At 40.7% G+C, this 24,419-nt stretch overlaps 1 protein-coding gene across 1 annotated transcript in view; it reads right to left on the reverse strand.

The window, feature by feature from the left end:
* KIF24 (kinesin family member 24) overlaps positions 1–24,419 on the reverse strand; it is a 65,272-nt gene that overhangs the window by 18,828 nt on the left and 22,025 nt on the right. Inside the window, exons 5-7 of the mRNA XM_006863158.1 lie at positions 17,226–17,313; positions 1,468–1,589; positions 579–684 (exon numbers count right to left, since the gene is read on the reverse strand). Of these exons, the coding sequence (XP_006863220.1) occupies positions 579–684; positions 1,468–1,589; positions 17,226–17,313 (316 nt within the window). The remainder of the gene's footprint in view (positions 1–578; positions 685–1,467; positions 1,590–17,225; positions 17,314–24,419) is intronic.

The raw sequence follows: 24,419 nt of genomic DNA on the forward strand, positions 1-24,419 counted from the left end.
AAAAAAAAAAAAAAAAAAAAAAGAATTTTGCTTTCCTTGGATCCACAATTAATGCCAAGGGAAATAGCAGTGACTAAATCAAACAATGTATTTATTGCATTGGGCAAATATGCTGCAAAAGACCTCTCTAAAGTGTAAAACTGCAATTATATTACTTTGAAGAATAAAATGTGCTTCACTCAAAAAAAAAAAAATTCAAAGAAATCATAAGCGTATTGCTGAAGATGGATGACAGGTATATGAGGAATCAGTGTACCTTCCATTCTACTTTTGTTATGTTTGAAAATTAATAGTCTTAAAAGCTTGGAGAAAAGGGGAAAGGTCACCTAATCTAAACACTTAGCACTCTTTTGATCCTAATTGGCAGGGACTGACCAGAGGAAGAGAGGGCAGGGAGAGAAGGGAAGAGTTGCTCAAGTTGTTGAGAGGCTGACTGGGCAGCTTCTGTCTCCAACTGTGGAATTCCCCATTCCCACTGCTCTGATGATTCCACTCCACCCTCACTGCCTATGGCTCATGTAAAGAAGAGCAAAATCTCTCAGTCAAGATTTCTAGATGAAAGCTTTTGGACAACTTACAGCCAGAAGACTCTGGTTTATTTCTGCGCCTTCCATCTTTGTCTGTCTATCTGAGTCTCTGGCATCTGCTGCTCTTTCACTGCCAGCCAAGTCAATAAAAGAGATCCTAGAGAAAAAGACACAGCAGGGATGACTTGTTTGGCTCTCTGGTTTATTTTCACTTTGGTCAGCATTTGGCTCATCCTTAGGAGAAGCAAGACATTCCTGGCAGCTTTCTGAAAGTATTGCCAAATTGTGTTCTGTCAGGTGCTGCTGGCACTGTTGGTGCAGACACGTCTGTGCGTTTTAATAATTTGTGAGAAAGCATGAAATTAATAAAGCACTCTTTCCATGAGGCTAAATGACCACAATGCAAATCACTTAGGTGACTACTTAGATAATTAAACAGAAACACTTTTGTGGGCTGCTTTCCAGTAAAAAAAAAGAAAAGAAGAAAAGTCATTACTCAGAGGTGAGATCGGCTCATCCATCAGTGTGGCAGAATTTGCTAAGATAGCACCAGAGAAGCAATGAATGTACCCAATTGTCTTATGGCTTCTTTCAAGAAGGATGGATTAATTCCCCCAACCCCCCCCCCCTTTTTTTTTTTTTTTTGTCGTAAGCTCTCAGAGATGTATTCTAGGCTGTTCCTCTGCTGATACTATGCTTCAAGTTAGAAGCAATCAATGTCCCTTTTAATAACTTAGGGTTGACCAACAATAGGTCATTACTTCATGGTTAATCAACTGATGGCACTTTAGTACAATGATTCATTTCAGGGCTAACAACTCTGCTCTGTGTCCCTGCAATGAAGAACACCATGGCAGGGTGTTCTGTTGTTGATAACACATATTTCAAAGTCACATTAGGCAAAGGGAGACAACGCAATTCCTGCATATTTTCAGCTTACCTGCCAAACGTCCTCTTGGCTGAATCTTTGATCTGAATTTGGATGATAGCATGGGAGCGGGAGGAATCTGCATTAACTCCAGTGGCCCCAGTGCTGCGTTCCTTGCTGCCCTTTAAGATCACCTGAAAAGAAAACCAACAGAGTGATTTGCCCAAGGAGCAAGCAATGCCCTCTGGTTCTTAAGAGTTAGCTGAAAACAGTAGAGCCCAGACATATATTAACTTTGTTACTACACTGCAGTTTTTTTCCACTATGTGCAAACTTGCCCAAACATTAACATACAACGTTAAGTACCCAGTGGCAATGAAAACAATGTGGAATACTAATCTTAGGGGGAGAACATTCAATAGATCAGGAGCTAATTTACTTCTTGATCTCATGTGCTCTTTTTAATATCTTTGATGGATTTAGCCTGACTAAAATCTCCAGGGCATAACTCAGCTCCAAAGCAAGGTCCCATAATACCCATCTATCTTAGTTACTGAGGCAAAGGATAGAAATGTGCATCGTGGAATGACTGATCACATCCACCTGTTCTAGCAGGATGCCCTCATAAAGGTGGCTAAACTGATGTGAGGAAACATACAGTGATGAGTTATTGGGAATACTATGAACCCTTGATTTCCCTTGAGATCAGCTCCCACAATTGAGAGTAAAGACTAACTAGGATCCCTCTGGCTGCAAAGGAATGGATATGTGGGGTGAAGCCTCAGGACTGGACTCCAGCCACTGAAAACAGTCATGCCATCAACATGCTGTTTTGAACAGGGAGAGGAATGCTGAAGGCTGAGAATCTAGAGTTTCAAAAAATGCTCATTCATTGCCTGAGAGATAAATTTTTGATTCCAAATCTGGGAAATGTGATGAATTCATGAGTCCTCTATAAAGGCAGGGAATTCTTAGAGACCATACTAGTAGAACCAGGTAACAGAATACACCTGGGAGGAACAATGTCCTTGAGGAAGGATGAGCCCATGTGTAAAATGAGGCTGCCCGTCCTGTAGGCAGGTAACAAGTGGCCAGGGCTGAGTGCACCTGATGATCTGTGAGGCTAACACTTGAAGATGATACTGAAGGTGACACGTGAGTGAACACCTGGTGACACCTGAGTTCACAAGGACTGTTGTTTCCAGTCAGTAAATGTTTAAGAGTAACTCTCCAGCTTGATCTCAACTGATGTCCCTCTGGCACACCACCATGTGTATTGCAGACTGAGAGTGTCAATGGCAGTAATACCTAGTCCCTCTCTAAGACCTAGATTTGTACTAATAAGAAGCTTTCTTCTGCCATTTTCTTTCTTTTAAAAAATATTTTATGGTGTGTGTTTTCCCTTTCTGTTTCTTAGGGGACATACTTTATGATAGGAAAGTACCATACAACGTTCCAGGGTAGAGGGGCTGATCTGCTATCAGTCTGCCCATTAGCACATTATGGCCTAGAGTCAAGAGAAGGGTACTTTCTCCTGGTTCTTGCTCCTTTCCCATTCAATATGGCTAATCTCTAGGGACAGGGCATCATGAAGATCATATATGTCTGAAAGTCCTGGTCAAAGGAAAGAATAGTTGGGGATGAGGGAGCAAAGAGGACCTCAGAGAACAGATTATGTGAGAAGCAATTTCCTTAGGACTCTCCATTGGAGGGATTCTGGGCAGGTTAAGAATGGCTATGGCCTTGGAGGAGCCCCTTGGAAATGTCCCACATTTCTGTTCTATGCCTACCTTTGCAATCACTATAAAGGGGCTCTTGGTTCTCAGGCCACTCTAAAACAAGTCACACTCCCTTGCTATCTCAAGTTGTGAATCCCAGGATTAGGGAATTTGAGAATCACACAAACATGAGGTACTAGCCCTTAAGCAAAATTTACCTATTTGTCCCAGAAAAAAGAAGCCACTAGAAAGAAAAAAAAAGACAAACCCTGCCATTTCATACCTGTGTCCCAACTCTTAGTTTTGAAAAAGCAACAACAAAATTTCACCCAAACTGGTGATGTTTAAACACCACATTTTAAACACGTACTTTAAGCAAACAACTACAGAAGTATGGTATTAATTCATTCAATAATATGAGTGACATTTTTCTTGCTTCCATAAGAAAAAGAACTTCTAGGGAGAAAACAGTGGAACAAAGCTCAAAATCATAAAAAGATCAGGTCTGCTGGTCTGGAAGACTGGTGGAACCCTGTCCAAGATTACAGCCCTTAGCCACCCTTCGGGTCTGGAACTGAACTCAGCTTTGTGGCTCAATTTTCAGCCAAACAATAGATAGATACAATAAGAACAGTAACACTTGTGAGGTACACACATCTTACAAATATCCACTGTTTGAGATCAAAAGGGCAGCATTTACTCAAGGACAAAGGTTAAAAGAATTAGGAAAGGAGGTGGAATGGAAATAAGAAACATAGAGAGGAATGAAATGTATGTGAATTGTCAAATGTAAAACCGTTCATCTGCTCTGTAAATGTTCACCCAACTGACAACAAAAAATTTAACTACATATAGAATATACTTTTTTGACTACACAGAAAACTGTTTAAATATCTTCAGGTCCTCAAAATAAATCAAGAAAAATTAAATAAAAGCATCATGAAACAACCTTCCTGCCTGTGCATCCCTCCTTATTGTCAGAAGGATGTTTCTTTGCGAAAAACCTGATTTGTATTATTCACCCACCTAAAACACTCCCCCATCACGCATGGGATAATCCAAATTCATTTGCATGACACACAAGGCCCTAAAATACAGTTCTTGTCTAGGTTTGTCTTACACTCTACCACTTCATTTTAGATTTTGGTAATATGCAGGTTTAGGGCATCTCTTAGCCTTTCCTCATGCAGCTACCTTTGTCCCCATGCCTGACTACCAGCAAAGACCTCTGCTTAGGTAGTCCCTCTTGGTGAGGTCTACCAAACAGACTAGTAGCAAACAGGATGGAGTTCTCTAGCTACTTCAATGTGATCCTTTTATCATACTTTGCATTATCTTCCTATACTAGACAGGTGATTCCTTCAGGGCAGGAACATTGTTCTGGTCCCTTTAGGGCCTACTACATAATTGTTGTTAAGTGCCATTGAACCTGACTCATAACAACCCTGTATAGGTTTCCGAGGCTGTAAATTTCTGTGGGAGCAGACAGCCTGATCTTTCTCCCATGGAGTGATTTGTGGCTCAAATGGCTGACCTTGTGCCTTGAAGTCTACTGCTTATCCTATAATGCCATTCCAGGTAGAAAGATTTTCAGAGGAAGACCAGACTAGATTGGAATCTCGGGTTGGCAGCCTAAGCTATGTGATCCTTGGTTGTCACTTAATTTTAACCTCAGTTTTCTCATTTGTAAGATGAGAGTTATAATCTTTACTTCATCATGATTTTGAGATGATTAAATGGGATAATGTTTATAAAAGCATTTTCCGGGTAGTAAGTGCTCACTAAATTTCTGTAATTATTATTAGAAACAGTGAGAAGGCAGGCAGGAAAGAGAGAGTAGAATCAACTAAAGAAGTTTTAACTTTGAAGGCATTTCTATAATGCCAATCCAACTTGAACTCAGTGGAAGACAGGCATTTTCCCTGGAGAGGTGTACTGTGAAACAAAAAGACAGGTCTTGTCAAGTACCAGGACTTGTCAAGTACTTGTAACTTGTAGTACATATTCTCCCTTTACTCTAGACAGGATGGCTGGATGAAAATTACAGCAGAATGACTAGGATTGCTGCATATTAGAATCACTTGGGGAGCTTTAAAGATAATGTTAAGTGCCACTGAATCAGTTCCAACTCATAGCAACCCTATGCACAACAGAATGAAACAGCTTGGTCTTGCACCATCCTCACAACTGTTAATGTTTGATGAGCCCATTGTTGCAGCCAGTGTGTCAAGTCATTTCATTAGGGGTATTTCTCTTTTTTTGTTGATGATCCACTTTTCCAAGTATTATGTCCTTCTCCAGGGACTGATACTTCCTGACAACATGTCCAAAGTACAAGAGACAAAATCTCACCATTCTTGCTTCTAATGAGCATTCTGGCTGTACGTCTTCCAAGACATTTGTTTGTTCTTCTGGCAGTCCACGGTACTTTCAATGTTCTTCACCAACACCATACTTCAAATGCATCAATTCTTCCATGGTTTTCCTTATTCATTGTCCAACTTTCACATGCATATGAGGGGACTGAAAATATCTGGCTTGGGTCAGGTGCACCTTAGTCTACAAACCAGTATCTTTGTTCTTTAACACTTTAAAGAGGTCGTTCTTCTTCATATAATCCTGTTTCTCAGATATTTGTTCAGTATGCAGTTTGAATAAGTATGGTAAAAGGATACAACCCTGGATCACACCTCTCCTTATTTTAACCCATTCTGTATTTCCTTGTTCTGTCTGAATGACTGCCTCTAGGTCTATGTTCAGCAGGGATGGGAAACCCTTTTTCTGCCAAAATTTATAACATCTGGCTTGCAAGCTTTCAAGAGGGAACCTAGATCCAGAGGGCCTGGAGGAAGATAGAATTTCCAGTGAGTAGTATTCAATCTGACTAGGCGGGGCTGATGCAATGAAATGCAGACGGGTCTCCTGTGATACAATAGTGAATAATTGTTATCAGGACTGATTGTGAGGGTTGCAAATATAAAGGTAGACGTTTTATAGCAAGGAGGGAAGTGACTAACTTTTCAGTCTAGGAGCGGAGGTACCTAGGACCATCAAGTGAGAAGAGCAGAGAGCGGGACCCTACCCAGAGAAGCAACGATGCCTGAAATGGAGCCAGAGATGATGACGTGGAGTGATGGAGCAGCTGGAGACTTTAGATCCAGAGAGGGAGAGTGACTGTGTGTTGAAAACCTGGGGGGCACGGGAGAAGGATTGCATGGAGGGGATTGTAACCATGGCAATGAGACGATATACAATAGAATGAATGTAAAACTAACGTTCTTCCATGTAAACTATCACATAATTCACAATAAAATATTAAAAAAATTTTTTTATAACATCATTTGTGGACACTACAAAATTATCAACTTAAAAATTAGCCTGCTCACAGCCTTGGAACAACAGGGCTCTGGGATCCAGAGACTGGGATAGGGTTGGAATGGGGAAACGTGGGGAATAATGTTGAGATACTTGGCTGACTTTTGAACCTTGGTTTTCCATGCATTATAATATTAAACAGTCACTGGAGGGAGAGTGAAAGGAATAGCCAGAAATATCACCACAGAAAGCTTGTAAGTCCATCTTCTGCCTGTAACTAATTGGAATACCTAAAATGGGGCTACAATGTATCTAGTGAAGGAGGTCTCATGAGGAGCCTCTGCATCGCATAAAACTATAGAAGGAAGCCTGAACCTCATCCAGACCATCAGAGAAGGGAAACTTTCCTCTTGAAAGGACAAGCAGACCAGCCTGGAGCAGCCAGAAAACCAGAAGACACTTCTTGAAAGAAGGACCTACAGGAAAAATACAAAACAACGAGAGCAGTCCGACTGTTACCACAAGAACAAGCAAGGTGTCTGCCCAGGAGACATCAAGGCAAGCAATCAGGTCCTCTCAGCGCAAATCCTCCTCCAAGACTAAGATGCAAAGGGAAAATGCGTTCTGATTGGCGACCACACACGTCACCCATAAAGAGAAGTGACCAAAGAACATCGAAGAAGCAGCGAGCTAAGCCCTGCATAGTTCAGCAGACTATGGTGAGCCCAGGTAGAGACCGGGTCGGCCAGCAGTGAGGCAAGACCTGGGAACTCATGGGCTCAGAGTCAGTGACACAACCAGAGGACCAGAGAGGAGGCTGAAGCAACCAACTGATAAGAAGAGGGCGGACAGACGCAGGAACACCCACACCTGCAGATGATACCCACTTGCCATGGCTCCAATGATGGGACGAACAGAGCTCAACCCGAAGAAGAAAGGAGAGAAAAAAAAAAAGCGTCATCTGATACAGTCTGATAAACTGGACATCCATGTATAAATTCAGTAGCTCAAAAGAGGAAACAAATCCCTGCTCCAAGAATTATTCCCACCCCCTCCACACAAAGAGTAGGGATGGGCAACTTGAACATTGACTAACCAAAAATGGGAGAAGGGATACAAAGGTAAGAAGTGACTGCCTTACAAGCTTTCAAGAGGTAACCTAGATCCACAGGGTGGGGAGGATGGTGGAGTCTTCAGTGAGTAGTGTCCGACCTGTCTGGGAGGGGCAGATGAAAAGAAATGCGGATGGGTCCCTTGGGATGCAAGGGTGCATGATTGTCACCAGGACTGATTGTGAGGACTGGTAATGTAAAGGTGGACATTTTATAGCAAGGAAGGGCGTGATTAACCTTTCAGTCTAGGATCGCAGGGCCCTGGGACCATCAATGGAGAAGAGTGGAGAATGGGACCCCACCCAGAGGAGCAGTGAGGACAGAGACTGAGACAGAGAGGATGACGTGAAGAGAGAGGATGACTCGAAGATATGGAGTGCCTGGGGACTAGGGATCCAGAAAGGGAGAAGGACCGTGAGGGGAGAGTGGGCAGGATTGTAGGGTATACCCTTTGATTGGGTGATGATGCATGGACGGGACGGTAACTATGGCAATGAGACGATGTATGATGGAATGAATGTAAAACTAATGTTCCCCCATGTAGACTATCACACAATACACAGTAAAACATTAAAAAAAAAAATTAGCCTGCCATATTTGGTCAAACATTTAACTAACTCACCCCTAATGTGATGGCTGGAACTGTGGTTGCCTTGGCAGGGCCAGACCAAATGATTTTGTGGTCCTTATATGGTGCACAGGCTGGATGTTCCCCACCCCTGCTGTACACGTTCCTCATGAGGACAATTAAGCGTTCTGTAATATCGATTCTTTGCAATGTTATCTATCATAGTTTGTTATGATGCACATAGTCAAATGGTTTGGATAGTCGATAAAGCACTAGCAAGAATCTTTCTGGGGCTTCCGCCATCTTTCCATCCCTCAGTCAGTCGCAGCCTGAAGATGCTTCTGGAAGAACCATCGTGATGGCTGCCCAAGGAGAACCCCAAGTGCAGTTCAAACTTGTATTGGTGGGTGATGGCGGTACTGGAAAAACGACATTTGTGAAATGTCATCTGATTGGTGAATTTGAGAAGAAGTATGTAGCCACCTTGGGAATTGAGGTCCATTCCCTTGTAGTGTTCCATACTAACAGAGGACCGATTAAAGTCAATGTGTGGGACATGGCTGGTCAGGAAAAATTGGGGGGACTTAGAGATGGCTATTATATCCAAGCCCAATGTGCCATTATAATGTTTGATGTACCCTCAGGAGTTACTTACAAGAACGTACCTAACTGGCAGAAGGATCTGGCAGAAGGATCTGGTTCGAGTATGTGAAAACATCCCCACTGTCTTGTGTGGTAATAAAATGTACATTAAGGACAGGAAAGTTAAAGCAAAATCCATTGTCTTCCTCCGAAAGAAGAATCTTCAGTACTATGACGTTTCTGCAAAAAGTAACTACAAGTTTGAAAAGCCCTTCCTTTGGCTTGCTAGAAAACTAATTGGCGATCCTAATTTGGAGTTTGTTGTAATGCCTGCTCTGGCTCCACCAGAAGTTGTCATGGACCCAGCTTTGGCAGCACAATAGGAGCATGATTTAGCGGTTGTGCAGACAACTGCTCTCCCAGACAAGGATGATGATCTGTAAGAGAACAAAGCTGGAGCCCAGCGTCAAAAGTCTAGTTTTATAGGCAACTGTCCTGTGATGTCAGTGGTGCCGCGTGTTTGCCACTTTATTATATAGCTAAGCAGAACATGTTCTAATCTTTGGGATGCTGAAGGAGATGAATGGGCTTCAGAGTGAATGTGGCAGTTAAAAATACCTTCATTTTTTTGGACCTGCATATCTAGCTGTTGGAATGCAGTTGTTTCCTTTTTGAGTTTCAAATATATGACTGCTACAGTCGCATCACACTATTCAGTGGTGAAATCTTGTTTGTTACTGTCATTCCCATTCCTTACCATTTAGAACCAGAATAAAGTTGTATTTCAAATTAAAAAAAATAAAAATAAAAAGAATCTTTCTGGTACCCTTTGCTTTGGCCAAGATTCATCTGATAGAAGCAATGATATCCCGAGTTCCACATCCTCTTCTGAATCTGGCTTGTGTGTTTTTTTAAATTATCTTCAACAAAACTTTTACTTGCTTGTGATACTAATAATTTCTGCTTTTTGTTGGATCATCTTTCTTTGGAATGGGCACAAATATGGACTTCTTCCAATTAGTAGGTCAGGTAGCTCTTTTCCAAATTTCATGAAATAGATGAGTAAACATCTCCAGTAATGCATCAGTTTGTTGAAACATTTCAATTTGTATTCAGTCAATTTTCCTGTAGCCTTGCTTTTCACTAATGCCTTCAGTGTAGCTTGAACTTTGTCCTTTAAGACCATCAGTTACTGATCATATGCTATCTCTTAAAATGGCTGAGTACTACCAGTTCCTTTTGGTACAGTGATACCACGTACTAACTCCATCTTCGTCTTTTGCTGTACATCCAGCTTTTACAATTTTTTAAATTAAAAAAAAAAATTTTTTTTATTGTGAATTGAGTGAAGGTTTACAGATAAGATCATCAGCTTTACATTGAACAGATCATACACTGTTTCATCTCCATGACTGCAATCCCTTCCATGCACCAATGGTTATTGGGCTTGTGCTTTCTCCCTGGGGATCCTACTTCCATTCTACCCACCACCCCATACCTTATCAACTGTCTTTAGGTAACTGTTGCCTTTTTGATTTTTGAATGACCATTCCACGGTGAGCTTCCTTTACTAGTGTTGCTGTCCCCCTTATACACCCATCTACTGCTTGGATGAACATTGGGCCACAAGGGTGGGATCCTTTACAGACCTGAAGTGTGGTTAAGGGCCATTGTCTCAGGTTCCTTCACTCTCTTTCTGACCAGTCAGCCTAGTCTTATTTATTTAAACTTTTTACTGTGAATTGAGTGAAGGTGTACAGAGCAGATCATCAGTTTTACAGTCAACAAATCATATGCTTTGCTTCATTACATGGTTACAATCCCCTCCATGTACCAAAAGTTAACAGTACTTATCTCTATTAACTTTAACCATTGCATTCCTCCCTTTGTCTCCTGATACCTTCAACTTTCCTCTGCTCACCTCCCTTTTGTTGTATCTTGCCTGCCATTAAACGTTAACATGTGTTTACCCTTTAGCCTGTAAATAATTCCTCGTCCCACCATCATAGATTATTTCCTTTATTAAGAAAACCTTTTTACAACATTGGTCCCATACAATGTTTGCCCTTTTGTGATTGACTAATTTCACTCAGCATAATGTCCTCCAAGTTCAACCATGTTGTGAGATGTTTCACAGATTCATCATTATTCTTCAGTGTTTTGTAGTATCCCACTGTGTACATACCAAACTTTGTTTAACCATCCTTCTGCTGATGGACATTTAAGCTGGCTCCATCTTTTTTATATGTTTCTTGTAGACAGCATATTGAAGGATCTCATTTTCTTATCCATTCTGTTCTTTCTTGTGACTGGTACATTGGTACATTTACATTCAGTATAATTATCAATAGGTATGAATTGATTTTTGTCATTTTCTGAGTGTATTTTTTTGTGGTGCTGCTAGATTCTTTGTTGCACATATTCTATACTAAATTCATTTTGTTTGTGGGTTTTCTTTTCTGTTGTGTTAAGGTTTACAAAATCTTTATTTTCCTCTTTTTTCATTTTGATATGCAGGTGTATTATTTTTCTTTGAGGTTACCCTGTAGTTTATTAATTTCTTCCCCTGCTTTTTTAAAACAGTTTATCTTGAAATCTACCTGACTTCCTTGCCATTTGGAAGGTCAGTATCTGTATTATTCTCTCTTTTTACTTTGTAGTTGACTTCATTATACATTGATATCTCTATTTTCAGTCTTATAGACTGGTTTTTACTTTAAATATTTCTATATCTGGATTGAGTTCTGGGTGGTGTCATGTATGGTAATATCAGGTGGTTGGTTGTTTGCTTTTTTTTAATTTTGAGTTTTGTTCCATATTCTCTCCCACTCTATATGGGACCTTTCCATCTGCTCTCTTTCAGAGCAGTTGATAGTGGTAGCTGGGCTACATCTAATTCTTCTGGTCTCAAAATAGTAGAGACTGAAGTTCCTATGTTCCATTAGTCTGTTGGACTAATTGGTTTTCACCATGCTTCTGTTTTTCACAATTGGAGAAACCATTCTTTCCATCTTATTTTGATGTTTTCTGCATCATTCAGTATTTTGCCCATGAAATCATTCAATATAGCAAGCTAGAGCTTAATTTTTCCTTCAGTTATTCCAGCTTGAGAAATGCTGAGTGTGTTCTTCTGACGCCAGTTCTTTGTACATTTCATTTTAATACCTGTCTTCTTGAGCTGCTCTTTGAAATTTTCTTTTCAGCTCTTGTAGTTCATCATTTTTTCCAACAACTTTAGCTTATCTAAGTTCAAGAGCAAGTTCCAGGGTCCCTTTTGACATCCAGATTGAGTCACTCATTCTTTCCTGTTTTTGTAACGAACTTTTGTTTTCTTCATGTATGATCTTCTTGAGTCATCCTGCCCTCATATGAAGCTTGTGAGAATGTAAAATAGTGCAATTGCTTAGAAAAATAGTAGACATTTCTCAAAAGGTTGTTGTTGCTAAGTTGCTCTCGAGTTGGCTCCAACTCGTAGTGACCGTGTATACGGTTTCTGAGGCTTTAAATCTTCTCAGAAGCAGACAGCCTCATCTTAAAAGGTACAACCCAGCAATTCTACTCTGTACATGTAACCAAGAGAACTGAAAACATATGTCCACACAAAAACTGGTATACAAGTGTTCATAACAGGATTCAAAAAGTAGAAACAACCTAAATGTCCTTTGACTAATGAATGGATAAACAATGTATGGTATAGCCACACAATGGAATCTGATCCAAGTATAAAAAGAAATGAAGTACAAAGAGAATCTGCAACATGGATGAACCTTGAAAACATGCTAAGTGAAAAAACTCGGTCACAAAGGACCAGATATTGTATGAGTCCATTTGTATAAAATGACCAGAGTTGACACATCCCTAGAGGCAGAAAGTGATTAGTGGTTATCATGGGCTGGCTAGAGGGGAAATAGAAAGTGACTGCTAATAGGTATTGGGTTTCTTTTGGGGGTGATGATCATGTTCTAAAATTAGATAGTGGTGAAAGTTGTACAACTATGTAAATACATTTTTTAAATCCCTGAACTGTACACTTTAAAAGGGTGAATGTTATAGCATGTGAATGATACTTCAACTTAAAATAATCATAGTAAGCCATGCTGGGCTGCACCTCTTGTGGACTCAGACTCTAAAGGACATTAGGATGAAACTGAACAGTCACAGTATGAGACAATAGACTATGGCACAAATACCTGACAAAACACATCCAGAAAACAGAGTTCTTAACTATCAGCAAGAAAAAGAGCTTCAAAATGAAGAACAAACCCAAAATGGCATTTCCCAAAAGAGAAGATCCAAATGATCAAATGTGAAAAAATATTCCATTTCAATATCAATAAGGGGGAAATGCAAATTAAAATCACAATAAGATATAATTAAATACCTTCAAAGTTGCAACACAATTTAAAATCTATCAGTAGACTAAAGCAGCAAGGCTGTAAAGCAATGGGACTGCTCACACATACTGCCTATGCAAGAGTCTGGAAAATAGCATTATCTAGTAAAGTTGAACAGATATATATGTCTTCTGACCCAATAATTTCACAATTAGATGTCCTGGCATGGCACTGTAGGATAACCACTGGACTGCTAACCACAAGGTCAGCAGTTCAAGCTTATCAGCAACTCCTTGGAAAGCCTATACAGGTCGCTATGAATTGGAAACAACTCAAAAATACTTAACCACAAAAGGAATACACTCTAGAGAACTTAGTGCATATGCACTGAAATACATGTGTAAGAACATTCCCAGCTGCATTGTTCATAATAGCTCTCAAATGGAAACAACGCAAATATCTTTAAGAATAGAATAAATAAACAAATGTGGTGTATTCATATAATGGGGTTATTGTTGTTGTTAGGTGCCATTGAGTCGGTTACCGACTCGTAGCGACCCTATGTACAACAGAACGAAACACTGCCCAGTCCTGGGTCATCCTCACAATTGTTGCCATGCTTGAGCCCACTGATGCTGCCACTTTGCCAAGCCATCTCCCTGGGGGTCTTCCTCTTTTTCTCTGACCCTCCACCTTACCAAGCATGATACCCTTCTCCAGAAATTGGTCCCGCCTGACAATATGTCCAAAGTATGAGAGACAAAGTTTGGTCATCCTGGCCTCCAAGGAGCACTCTGGCTGCACTTCTTTCTACACAGAGATCTGTTGGTTCTTTTGGCAGTCCATGGCACTTTCAATATTCTCCTCCAACCCAAACTCAAAACCATCAATTCTTCTATAGTCTTCCTTATTCATTGTCCAGCTTTCGCATGCATATGAGGTTAATGAAAATACCATGGCTTGGGTCAGGCACACCTTAGTCCTCAAGCTGACATCTCTGTTCTTCAACACTTTAAAGGTCAAGACCTTTATGTAAGTGACATTTTAAGTAAGCTGACATCTCTGTTCTTCAACATTTTAAAGGTCTTATGCAGCAGATTTGCTAGTGCAATATGTCGTTTGATTTCTAGACTTCTGCTTCCATGAGTGTTGATGGTTGATCCAAGAAGAACGAAGTCCTTGACAACTTCAATCTTTTTCAGTTGAAAAGAATGTTGTTCATTGATCCAGTGGTGAGGATTTTTGTTTTCTTTACATTGAGATGCAATCCATACCTAAGGCTGTGCTCTTTGATCTAGATCAGGAAATACTTTAAGTCCTCTTTACTTTCAGCAAGCAAGGTTGTATCATCTGCATATTGCCAGGTTGTTAACAAGTCTTCCTCCAATCCTGATGCCACGTTTTTCTTTATAGAACCTAGCTTCTGGGATAATTTGCTCAGCATACAGGTTGAATAAGTATGGTGAAAGAATACAACCCTGTCGCACATCTTTCTTAATTTTAAACCATTCAGTGTTCCCATGTTCTGTTCAAACAACTGCCTCTTTTTTTTTTTAATGTTTTATTGTGAATTATGTGATAGTTTACATGGGAGAACATTAGTTTTACATTCATTCTATCGTATATCGTCTCACTGCCATGGTTACAATCCCCTCCATGCAATCCTTCCCCCCGTGCCCCCCAGGTCTTCAGCACACAGTCGCTCTCCCTCTCTGGGACTAAAGTCTCCAGCTGCTCCATTGCTCCACGTCATCATCTCTGGCTCCATTTCAGGCATCACTGCTTCTCTGGTTAGGGTCCCGCTCTCTGCTCTTGATGGTCCTACGGACCTCCGCTCCTAGACTGAAAAGTTAATCACAACCCTCCTTGCTATAAAACGTCTACCTTTACATTTCCAACCCTTACAATCAGTCCTGATAACAATTATTCACTATTGTATCACAAGAAACCCGTGTGCATTTCATTGCATCAACCCCACCCAGACAGATTGAATACTACTCATTGGAAATTCTACCTTCCTCCAAGCCCTCTGGATCTAGGTTCCCTCTTGAAAGCTTGTAAGCCAGTCACTTCTTGCCTTTGTAGCCTCCCCCGCCCCCCTCCCCACCCATTTTGGGTAGCCAATGTCCAAGTTGCCCATCCCTGTCTACTCTGTGTGTGGAGGGGGTGGGAATGATTCTTGCTGTAAGGACTTGTTCCCTCTTTTGAGCTACTGTTTCCATAGGTGTAGGTCAAGTTCATCAAATTGTATGAGAATACTTTTTTTTTCCTCTTCTTTTTACTTCTGGTTGAGCTCTGATCATCCAGTCACTGAAGCCAGGATAAGTGGGTATTATCTGCAAGTATGGGTGTTCTTATGCATATGCCCTCTCTTCTTATCAGCTGGACACTTCACTCTCCGCTCTAGTCCTCTGTGGCTATGTCACTGACTCTGGGCCCAAGAGTCCCCAGGTCTTGCCACACTGCTGGCTAACCAGGTCTTCACTCGGGTTCACAGAAGTCTATTGAACGTTGTAGGGCTTAGCTCACCGCTTCATTGCTGTTTTTCCCTCACTTCCCCTTATCGGTGTCGAGCATGGCCACCAATCACAGCGTGTATTCCCACTGAGTCTTAGTCTTGGAAGGGGGTTTGCACTGAGGGGATCAAAAAACTGCCTCTTGGTCCATGTAAAGATTCTGCATGAGCACAAAGAAATGTTCAGGGATACTCATACTCCATCACTCGCCTGTCAGTTTGTCATACTGTGGTGCATTGTGAGTTGCTGTGATTCTGGAAGCTATGCCATGGGTATTTTAAATACCTGCAGGGTCACCCATAGTGGAAAGGTTTCAGATGAGCTTCCAGACTAAGACAGACTATGAAGAAGGAGAGACAAAATACTTCCGAATATTTTAGTCACTGGTGTGGAGTCTTGGTGTGGCGATGTGGGCTAATGCATCAGACTGCAAAGTTGTTTGAACTGCAAGGTTGGTGGTTCAAGCTCACCAACTGCTCCTTGGAAACCCTATACAGGATTTCTATGGGTTGGAATCAACTAGACGGCATTTAACAACAACAACAATACAGCAAATTAAAAAACTGTACAAACCTACATCTATATGTAAAATCATAAGTGGAAATCAATAGTATAATGTTGAGTAAGGAAACCAAGACATAAAAGAATCATACAATATTTTTCTGTTCATATAATGTTCAAAGCATGCAAACTCATGGGTTTAGAGTTGACGACACAGGTAACAAAACTTGAATGATAAACAAGGAAGTCATAAACATGAAAGTCAGGATAATGAGGGTGCAGTTCTGGGGCACACAAGGGATGTGTGGGGTGCTGCAATGTTCTAGTTTTTTATCTAAGTGGTTGATTATGGGTACTTATTTTGTAATTATTCCTTATCTGGTAAACATTTAGGTTTATGCACTTTTCTGTATAGTGCCATTTTTTACAATAAAGGAGAAGCAATTTTTTTAAGTAAAGAATGATCTAAAGTACAGAAAAGGTGGAGGACCACGGTATTAAAGGGAGGGTCGCCAGAAATGTATTTGCACATACGTTAATAAATGTCCTGAATAGGAAAAGCCTAAATATCCTAAAACTGTTAATCATGGATATCTCAGTAAGGAGTGAGGGGGCTGTGTGTAGTAAGAAAGCGGGGGTCTTTATTTTCTATATTCATAAATTTCTAGAAAGTTTTGGTTTTAATAATGAACATGTATAGTATTAATTTTGTTATCAGAATAAAAGGATAATTTTAAATAAGAGATTTTTAAAGAATAAACAATAACAAAAAAATGAATACAATTAATTGCCTCAAGAAAAGGGAAATGGCTTAGGAACAGGAATGGAAGAACATTTTCATTGTACCTTTTGAATTTTGAACCCATGTGAAAGTTTACCTATTAAAAATTCTCAACAGCAGCTTTTCTTAAGAGTCACTGCCATAGAAATACACATTGACAGTCCTTGAAACAGGTCCAAGAGAATCCCTGCATGCACTTGGTTCTCCCACATGCCACCTCCCATTACTATGACACTGAGACATGAACTGAGTAAAGAAACAAGCTATCTTCTCAGAAAAAAAATAAAAGGTGTGTGCCTGTCATTGGCCTTGGCCTAAATCTGACTTCATCATACTCACTAAACAGCAACAAACTCTCTATACTTAAGCTGGTGTCAAGAGTGGGTTAGTAAAGAAGAGGTACCTCTAAAAGGAGATCCACACTGTCCACCTGAAGCTCTCGAAGTCCTACTATCTGTACCACGTGCTTGCTATCTTCTCTTGCGAAGAGCCTGCAAATACAGGAACAGGGTTGATTCGGTGGAGCTGCTGCAATGAACATTGTTTTTGCTGCCTCAGAAAGCATACAATCATTTTCCATTGAGTAACAGCTTTGCAGTTTGGGTAGGAGTGATGCACATACACCCACTCCCCCACCTCCTGTCCCCCCCACCCCCACCCCTGCACCTGGCTTCATAGGTGACACCTGATTTTGTAGGCAAATCAGCATATCTGGCTACAGGAAAAGAACGAGCATCTAATCAGACCTATACCATCAGTGGGGGGATATACTCCTAGCTAGTGATTGGTTCAGGGGTGCACAGTGGACCTCTCTCTGCTGACCAAATCAAAATGCAGTCCTGAATCTTATTAAGTCCTTGTGAGAGAGGTGCTCTCTCTTTTTGGAAGTGAAAGCAAACGGCCCTAAGAGCACACATTTTGCAACTACAAATATAGCCAGTTTCAAGATGACGCTAACTCCATAGAAGATAAAGCAGAGAGATACCAAGACTGACAAAGACTCGGTGATTATCATATCCTGAGTTGCTAGAGTCAACTAAGCCTGAATCCTGACTCTAAGCTTTCTGATGATACAGGTCAGTGACTTTCTTAGATGCTTAAGCATAAGTGAGATTTTCTTTTACTCGTATTGAAGTTGAGATACATCTTGTTAAGGGAACAAGAAAGAACTGGTCCTGCAAGTGAATGCCTCAGGCCTTCAGTTGTACGCTCATTAAGGTATTAGGTGGTTATAGTTTACCAATCTAAAACCCACTGCTGTCAAGATGATTCCGACTCTCATTGACCCTATGGAACACAGTAGGTGGCCCATACAGTGTCCAAGGCTGCTAATCTTTAGGGAGGCAGACTGCTACAGTTTTCTCCCAGAGTGGCTAGTGAGTTCAAACTGCTGACAATGTTTCAATGACTAGCTGAGTACTTTAACCACTGTGCCACCAGGGCTCCTCTCTATGATCTACCGTCACATTAAATCTGACAGAAATGACTCATCAAAGAATCTAAGATTTTTTTCTCTTGTAATACGATAGTGAGTAAGGCTGAACAGAATTCCATTTCATAGCCAAAAATAGAAATTCTTTTTCTTAAAAAAAATTTTTTTTCTAAGTCTGTGCCTCCAAATTTGTATAGACAGTTTGGAATAAAACAGCATCATCAATGCACATAAACTGTCAGAAAACGACTCTGTTAGAATAGTCAGGCTTTTAGAAAACGAAGCTATTTAAAAGAATCATGTCACTGCTGCACACACTTCCCAGGTGCTGAACCCTGAGCTCACCCCACACAGGCTGCTAACGGACAGTCCAAGATGCACTGCTCGATTTTTAAATTCTGCAATGAGTACATTTTATCACTATTTTTACGTAAGCGTGTAAAACAATTTAGCATTTACTTTTTTTAGTAGTTAATTTTGAAGATGCTTATTTCCAGTTTAAGAAGTAGATTAAGCGTATAAATATATACATCTGTCCATCTCCATCAAAACCCCACTATTTGAGTTGTTGTTGCAATTGTCACAACTGTAAAAAGTAGAACTTTTGTAACATAAAGGAGGGGAGTAGTTCATCTTAATTCCAGGAACAGAGGCCCCTAGGATCATCAAGTGAGAAGAGCATGAGCAGAATATGGGACCCTAACCAGAGAAGCAGCGACACCAGAGATAGAGGCAGAGACGATGGCATTGAGAGATAGAGCAGCTGAGAACTCTGTTTCATTGCAATGAAACAAAATATGATTGGCTGAGTACAAAACCAATGTTCTCCCATGTAAACTATCACTTGATTCACAATAAAAGCTTAAAAAAAAAAAGTCATTTGCCCATTAGTCCTGAGAGACTCCATTAAAGTCACAATTGGCAATTAAAGTACTACAATTTTTTAAAGTAACATTATCTACTAAGTGGAATTTCAAATTCTCACGGACTCTAGACTTTCTGGAGCCACAGAGAGTTGAGGAACCCCTGAAACTATTGCCCTGAAATAATCTTTAAACCTTAAACTAAAAATATCCCCTGAAGTCATCTTAAAACCAAACAGTTTTTCTTAACTAGTAAAAAAGCTCTCCCTTGAGCACTAAGGCCTTTTAAGAATTATCTATGAGTAGTGGTTACGAATTGGGCTGCTAACCTCAGGGTCAGCAGTTCGAAACTACCAGCTGCTCCTCGGGAGAAAGATGAGGCTTTCTGCTCCCATAAAGATTTACAGCCTCGGAAACCCTGTACAGGGTCATTATGAGTCGGAACTGACTCCACGGCACATAACAACAACAACTTATGTGATCAAACTGATAGCAACTGGAAAGGTTAGACTGGAACCTTGGGGAATTGTGAGTTGGTGTCAATAGGGAGGAACACTCAGGAACAACAGGGAGGAACACGCAGGGTGAAGGCGGTTACACAACTCCCAAGAATGTAATCAGTGTCACTAAATGTGAAGGTAGAAACTGTTAGATTGGTGTATGCTATGTATATTCTCAACAACAACAAAATAAATACAATTTGGGGGGGGGGGGAATCAAACCTCACTATTACTATAGAGTCCTGGTGTGGCACTGTGGGTTAATGCGCCAGACTATAAACCCGTTTGAACTGCAAGGTTGGTGGTTCAAGCTCACCAGCTGCTCCTAGAAACCCTATACAGAGTCGCTATGGGTCGGAACCGATTCAACAGCAATTAACAATAACAACGACATTACGATAGAAAATTTAATTAAAAAAAAAAAAAAAGCAAGAATTCCAATCAAAAGGGAGAACACGCAGAACAGAATTTCAAATTCTCATGGGCTCTAGACTTTCTGGAGTTTGAGAAGGTAGATGAGCTCCAGAAATTACTGACCTGAACATTTTAAACCTTAAACTAAAAATATCCCCTGAAGTCTTCTTAAAATCAAACTATAATTTAGCTTAAATAGTAGAACAAGCTGCCTTGAACATTTTGCTCTTTTAAGAACTATCTGTATGGAATAAAATGACAACAGCAACTCGAACCTTTACGAGCAGTGAGTTTATGTTAATGAGGGAGGAACAACTCAGAATGGTTAACTCAGGGCATGTGATCAATGTCACTAAACTGCACATGCTGAAATTGTTGAATTGGTGCGTATTCTGCTGAGCACATTCTCAACAATACAAAATGAACCAAGTTTTTAAAAAGAATTATAAAAAATAGGTAGATTAACACTAGACAGAAAGAATATACACAACTCTTTTGAGGTGTTAGAGTGGAAGAGAGAAGAGAAATGGGGAATAGCTGGTATCTCTTTTATAACTGATCTTCTTGATTCATTTTATATTGAAATCTCTACTCTGAGGAGAGTGATAAGCACATTCTTTGTGATGTAACAAACATTTAAAATACCAGGTATTGATGGTATTATTCTCTCACCTTTACTGTATGCTTGGAATTTTCTAATAATAAAGCATCCATGTATCACTGCCAGCTGACCTAATACTAGTTCTCATCTACAGGCACTCTCAGACTAGAGGGAAACCCAGAGGGAAAAAGATGAACATACATGCTGGGCTGGGAAGATGAGTGACAGCCATGAGCACCCAGGATCAGGAAGCGACTGGATCAGGCTACCACAGAAAGCACAGAAAGTGGAATGCACGAAGGCTGAGGCAAGGCGCAAACCTGATGCCACTTCATCAGTTCCAGACTCATGGTGAACTTATGTGTTACAGAGTAGAACTGAGCTCTATACAGTTTCTCTATAAAGCTATAACATTTATGGAAGCAGATCACCAGTCCTTTCTTCTGTGGTATTACTGGATGGATTTAAATCACTAACCTTTCAGTTTCTGTTGCTGTTGTTTAAGTACTGTCATGTTGTTGTTGTTCTTAGGTGCCATCAAGTTGGTACCAACTCATAGAGACCCCATGTACAACAGAATGAAACACTGCCTGGTCCTGGGCCAACCTCACATTTGTTGGCACGCTTGAGCCCACTGATGCTGCCACTCTGCCAACCCATCTCGCTGGGGGTCTTGCTCTTTTCCTCTGACCCTCCACCTTAGCAAACATGAAATCCTTCTCCAGCAACTTGTCCCTCCTGACAATATGTCTGAAGTATGAGAGACGAAGTTTGGTCATCCTAGCCTCCAAGGAGCACTCTGGGTGCACTTCTTCCAACACAGATCTCTTTGTTCTTTTGGCACTTTCAATATTCTCCTCCAACATCATAACTCAAAAGCATCAATTCTTCTATGGTCTTCCTTATTCACTGCCCTGTTTTCGCATACATATGAGGTTAATGAAAATACCATGGCTTGGGTCAGGCGTACCTTAGTCCTCAAACTGACATCTTTGCTCTTCAACACTTTAATGTTCTCCCATGTAAGCTATCACATAATTCACAATAAAACATTAAAAAAAAAAAAAAGTCTTGTGCAGCAGATTTGCTTAATGCAATACATCATCTAATTTCTTGACTGCTGCTTCTATGAGTGTTGATAGTTGATCCAAGAAGAATGAAGTCCTTGACAACTTCAATCTTTTCTCCGTTGGTAAGAGTGTTGTTCATTGGTCCAGTGGTGAGGATTTTTGTTTTCTTTATATGGAGATGTAATCCATACCGAAGGCTGTGCTCTTTGATCTTCATCAGTAAATACTTTAAGTCCTCTTCACTTTCAACAAGCAAGGTTGTATCATCTGCGTATCACAGGTTGTTAATGAGTCTGCCTGCAATCCTGATGCCATGCTTTTCTTCATAGAACCCAGCTTCTCAGATTATTTGCTCAGCATACAGGTTGACTAAGTATAGTGAAAGAACACAACCCTGTCGCACATCTTTCTTAATTTTAAACCATTCAGTGTTTCCATGTTCTGTTCAAACAACTGCCTCGTAGTCCAGTACAGATTCCTCATGAACACAATTAAGTGTTCAGGAATACTTATACTTCTGACTCATAGTGACCCTGTATAGGGCTTCCAAGGAGCAGCTGGTGGGTTTGAACTGCAGACTTTGTGGTTAGCAGTCCAGTGCGAATACTACAGTGCCATACCAAGATTCCTTAGTAGTCAGTAGTTGAGCACAATCCATTTATGCTACCCAGAGAGGCTCTGGGCAAGGGCCAAAAGCCTGTCTAATCTGCATGATTTTTTTTTTTTCTAGCAGATGATAGGGACATGGGAGTACTTTAAGCATGTGGTGACATGGTCAGATTTGTTTAGAAAACCTCTTCTGGATGGATGAAATTGTGTTGGATGAGACTGGAAGCAGGAAGACCAGTTAAGTCAGTACTGCAGCAGCCTAGCTAAGAGACAGTGAAGGCATGAACTAAAGCAGGGCTCACGCAAGGTCATTAAAAGAGACAGTGAGTGCCCAGAAGCAGAAAACCTGCAGCAGCTCTTGGCTTCAGACACATTGCACATCTAGGGTGTCTGCTCAATGTCAGGTGTACTGCTGAGGAAAAGGGAGAGAGGTGAAGACTAAAGACAGAGACCAGGAAGGTATAAGCTGTTTAAAAAAAAAACACAAACAAGATTAATGTAGCAGCTCTAAAAACACAAGACAGGGTGCTATGAATGGAAGTGAATGCTTCAGAACTCCCTGAAAGGGACAAAGGAAACAAAAAGATAATACTAACCAATTAACCTGTCATATTAAAAATGACAACAAAAATCAAGCAAAAAAAAAACTAATATACTTGCAGATTAAATGTAGGTCTTCTCTAGAGAGCCTCGAGAAGTCTCATGCTCAGGAGTTGGCATATTCCCATCGTTTGGCTATGAGTAAAGAATGTAAATATCCAGGCCAATAACCAAGGTAATTCATTAAAGAAGGGTATCCTCTGACTGCCCCTTCACACACAGCAGTGGCTTATTCTCAAGCTAGCTGGTGGGTTTGAATTGCCAACTCGGTGGTTAGCAGTCCAGTGCTTATTTGACAGTGCCACACCAGGACTCCAGTGAAGGTATTGTTGTTGTTGTTAAGTGCCGTGGAGTGGGTTCCAACTCATAGCGACCCTGCACAGGGTTTCCGAGGCTGTAAATATTTATGGGAGCAGAAAGCCTCAACTTTCTCCCGTGGAATGGCTGGTAGTTTCGAACTGCCAACCTTGAGGTTAGCAGCCTGATTCATAACCACTGTGCTACTAGAGATCCTTAGTGAAGGTATTAGGACTTGGAAAAGAAACTGTGACTAAAACGCAGGGCCTCAATACCAACCTGGAAGGAAAAGAAGAAAGGCAACTTTGGACCGTAGCACCCCTAACCCACCAGTCATTCCATGGGAGAAAGAGAAGGCTTTCTGCTCCTGTGAAGACGATACAGGCTTGGAAATCCTATACAGGGTTGCTATGAGTTGGAACTGACTCAATAGCACACAATAACAATCCCTACAGTAGCACCCTTCTTTATTGGGCAGTTGTCATATCAGGACTGAACCTGAATAGGTAACATCCTCTGAACTACAGCATACTCTAAGGGACTGCGTTCACTCAACAGCCAACCCAGATGGCGGCCTGTCTACAGCCACGCTGGCTTCAGTGATGCTATTCAATACCCCAGTGCCCTCTACAATAGGGGCCTTCCAGATCATGCTCTAACTATTAAACTGGACTTACCCCAACGCCTGCTTCATTTCAGTGTTTATCTGGAGCACGTGGAGTTTGTATATTCTTTTGGACAGCTCCACAGAGGGTTGAATATCTTTATTGGGTGATTAATTGCTTATACTGACTTAGTTTCCCCAGCCTTCCGACATACTCAGCCTCAACTCACTCCCTTCTGCTTGGTATAGTCGCTCCCAATATATCTGTTAATTCTGTTGTGACAATCTTTTATCTTCCCACCTCTCCTACTTCCTCTCTCCCTTCCCTATCCTCCTAATCAGTCCATCCCGTCACAACTTGGATGTAACACACCAAGATGTCCTATTCAGTTTCAATCTAAACAAAACTTAATGCAAGAAAAATTAAATACAGATTTAAAGCCAAAGTTACTGAATACACTTCTAAACTGTATTATGTTATAATGGCAACAGTTAAAGCCTTATAAAGACCCAAAAAGTATAATGTGAAGAAAAGAGGTTGGCTTTTCTTTTTACTGATTTCTGAAAACCATCATTAAATTTACCCTAAGATTAGTGAGAAGAAAAA

This window comes from Chrysochloris asiatica, unplaced genomic scaffold (assembly GCF_000296735.1).
Source record: "Chrysochloris asiatica unplaced genomic scaffold, ChrAsi1.0 scaffold00053, whole genome shotgun sequence".
Classification (NCBI taxonomy): domain Eukaryota; kingdom Metazoa; phylum Chordata; class Mammalia; order Afrosoricida; family Chrysochloridae; genus Chrysochloris; species Chrysochloris asiatica.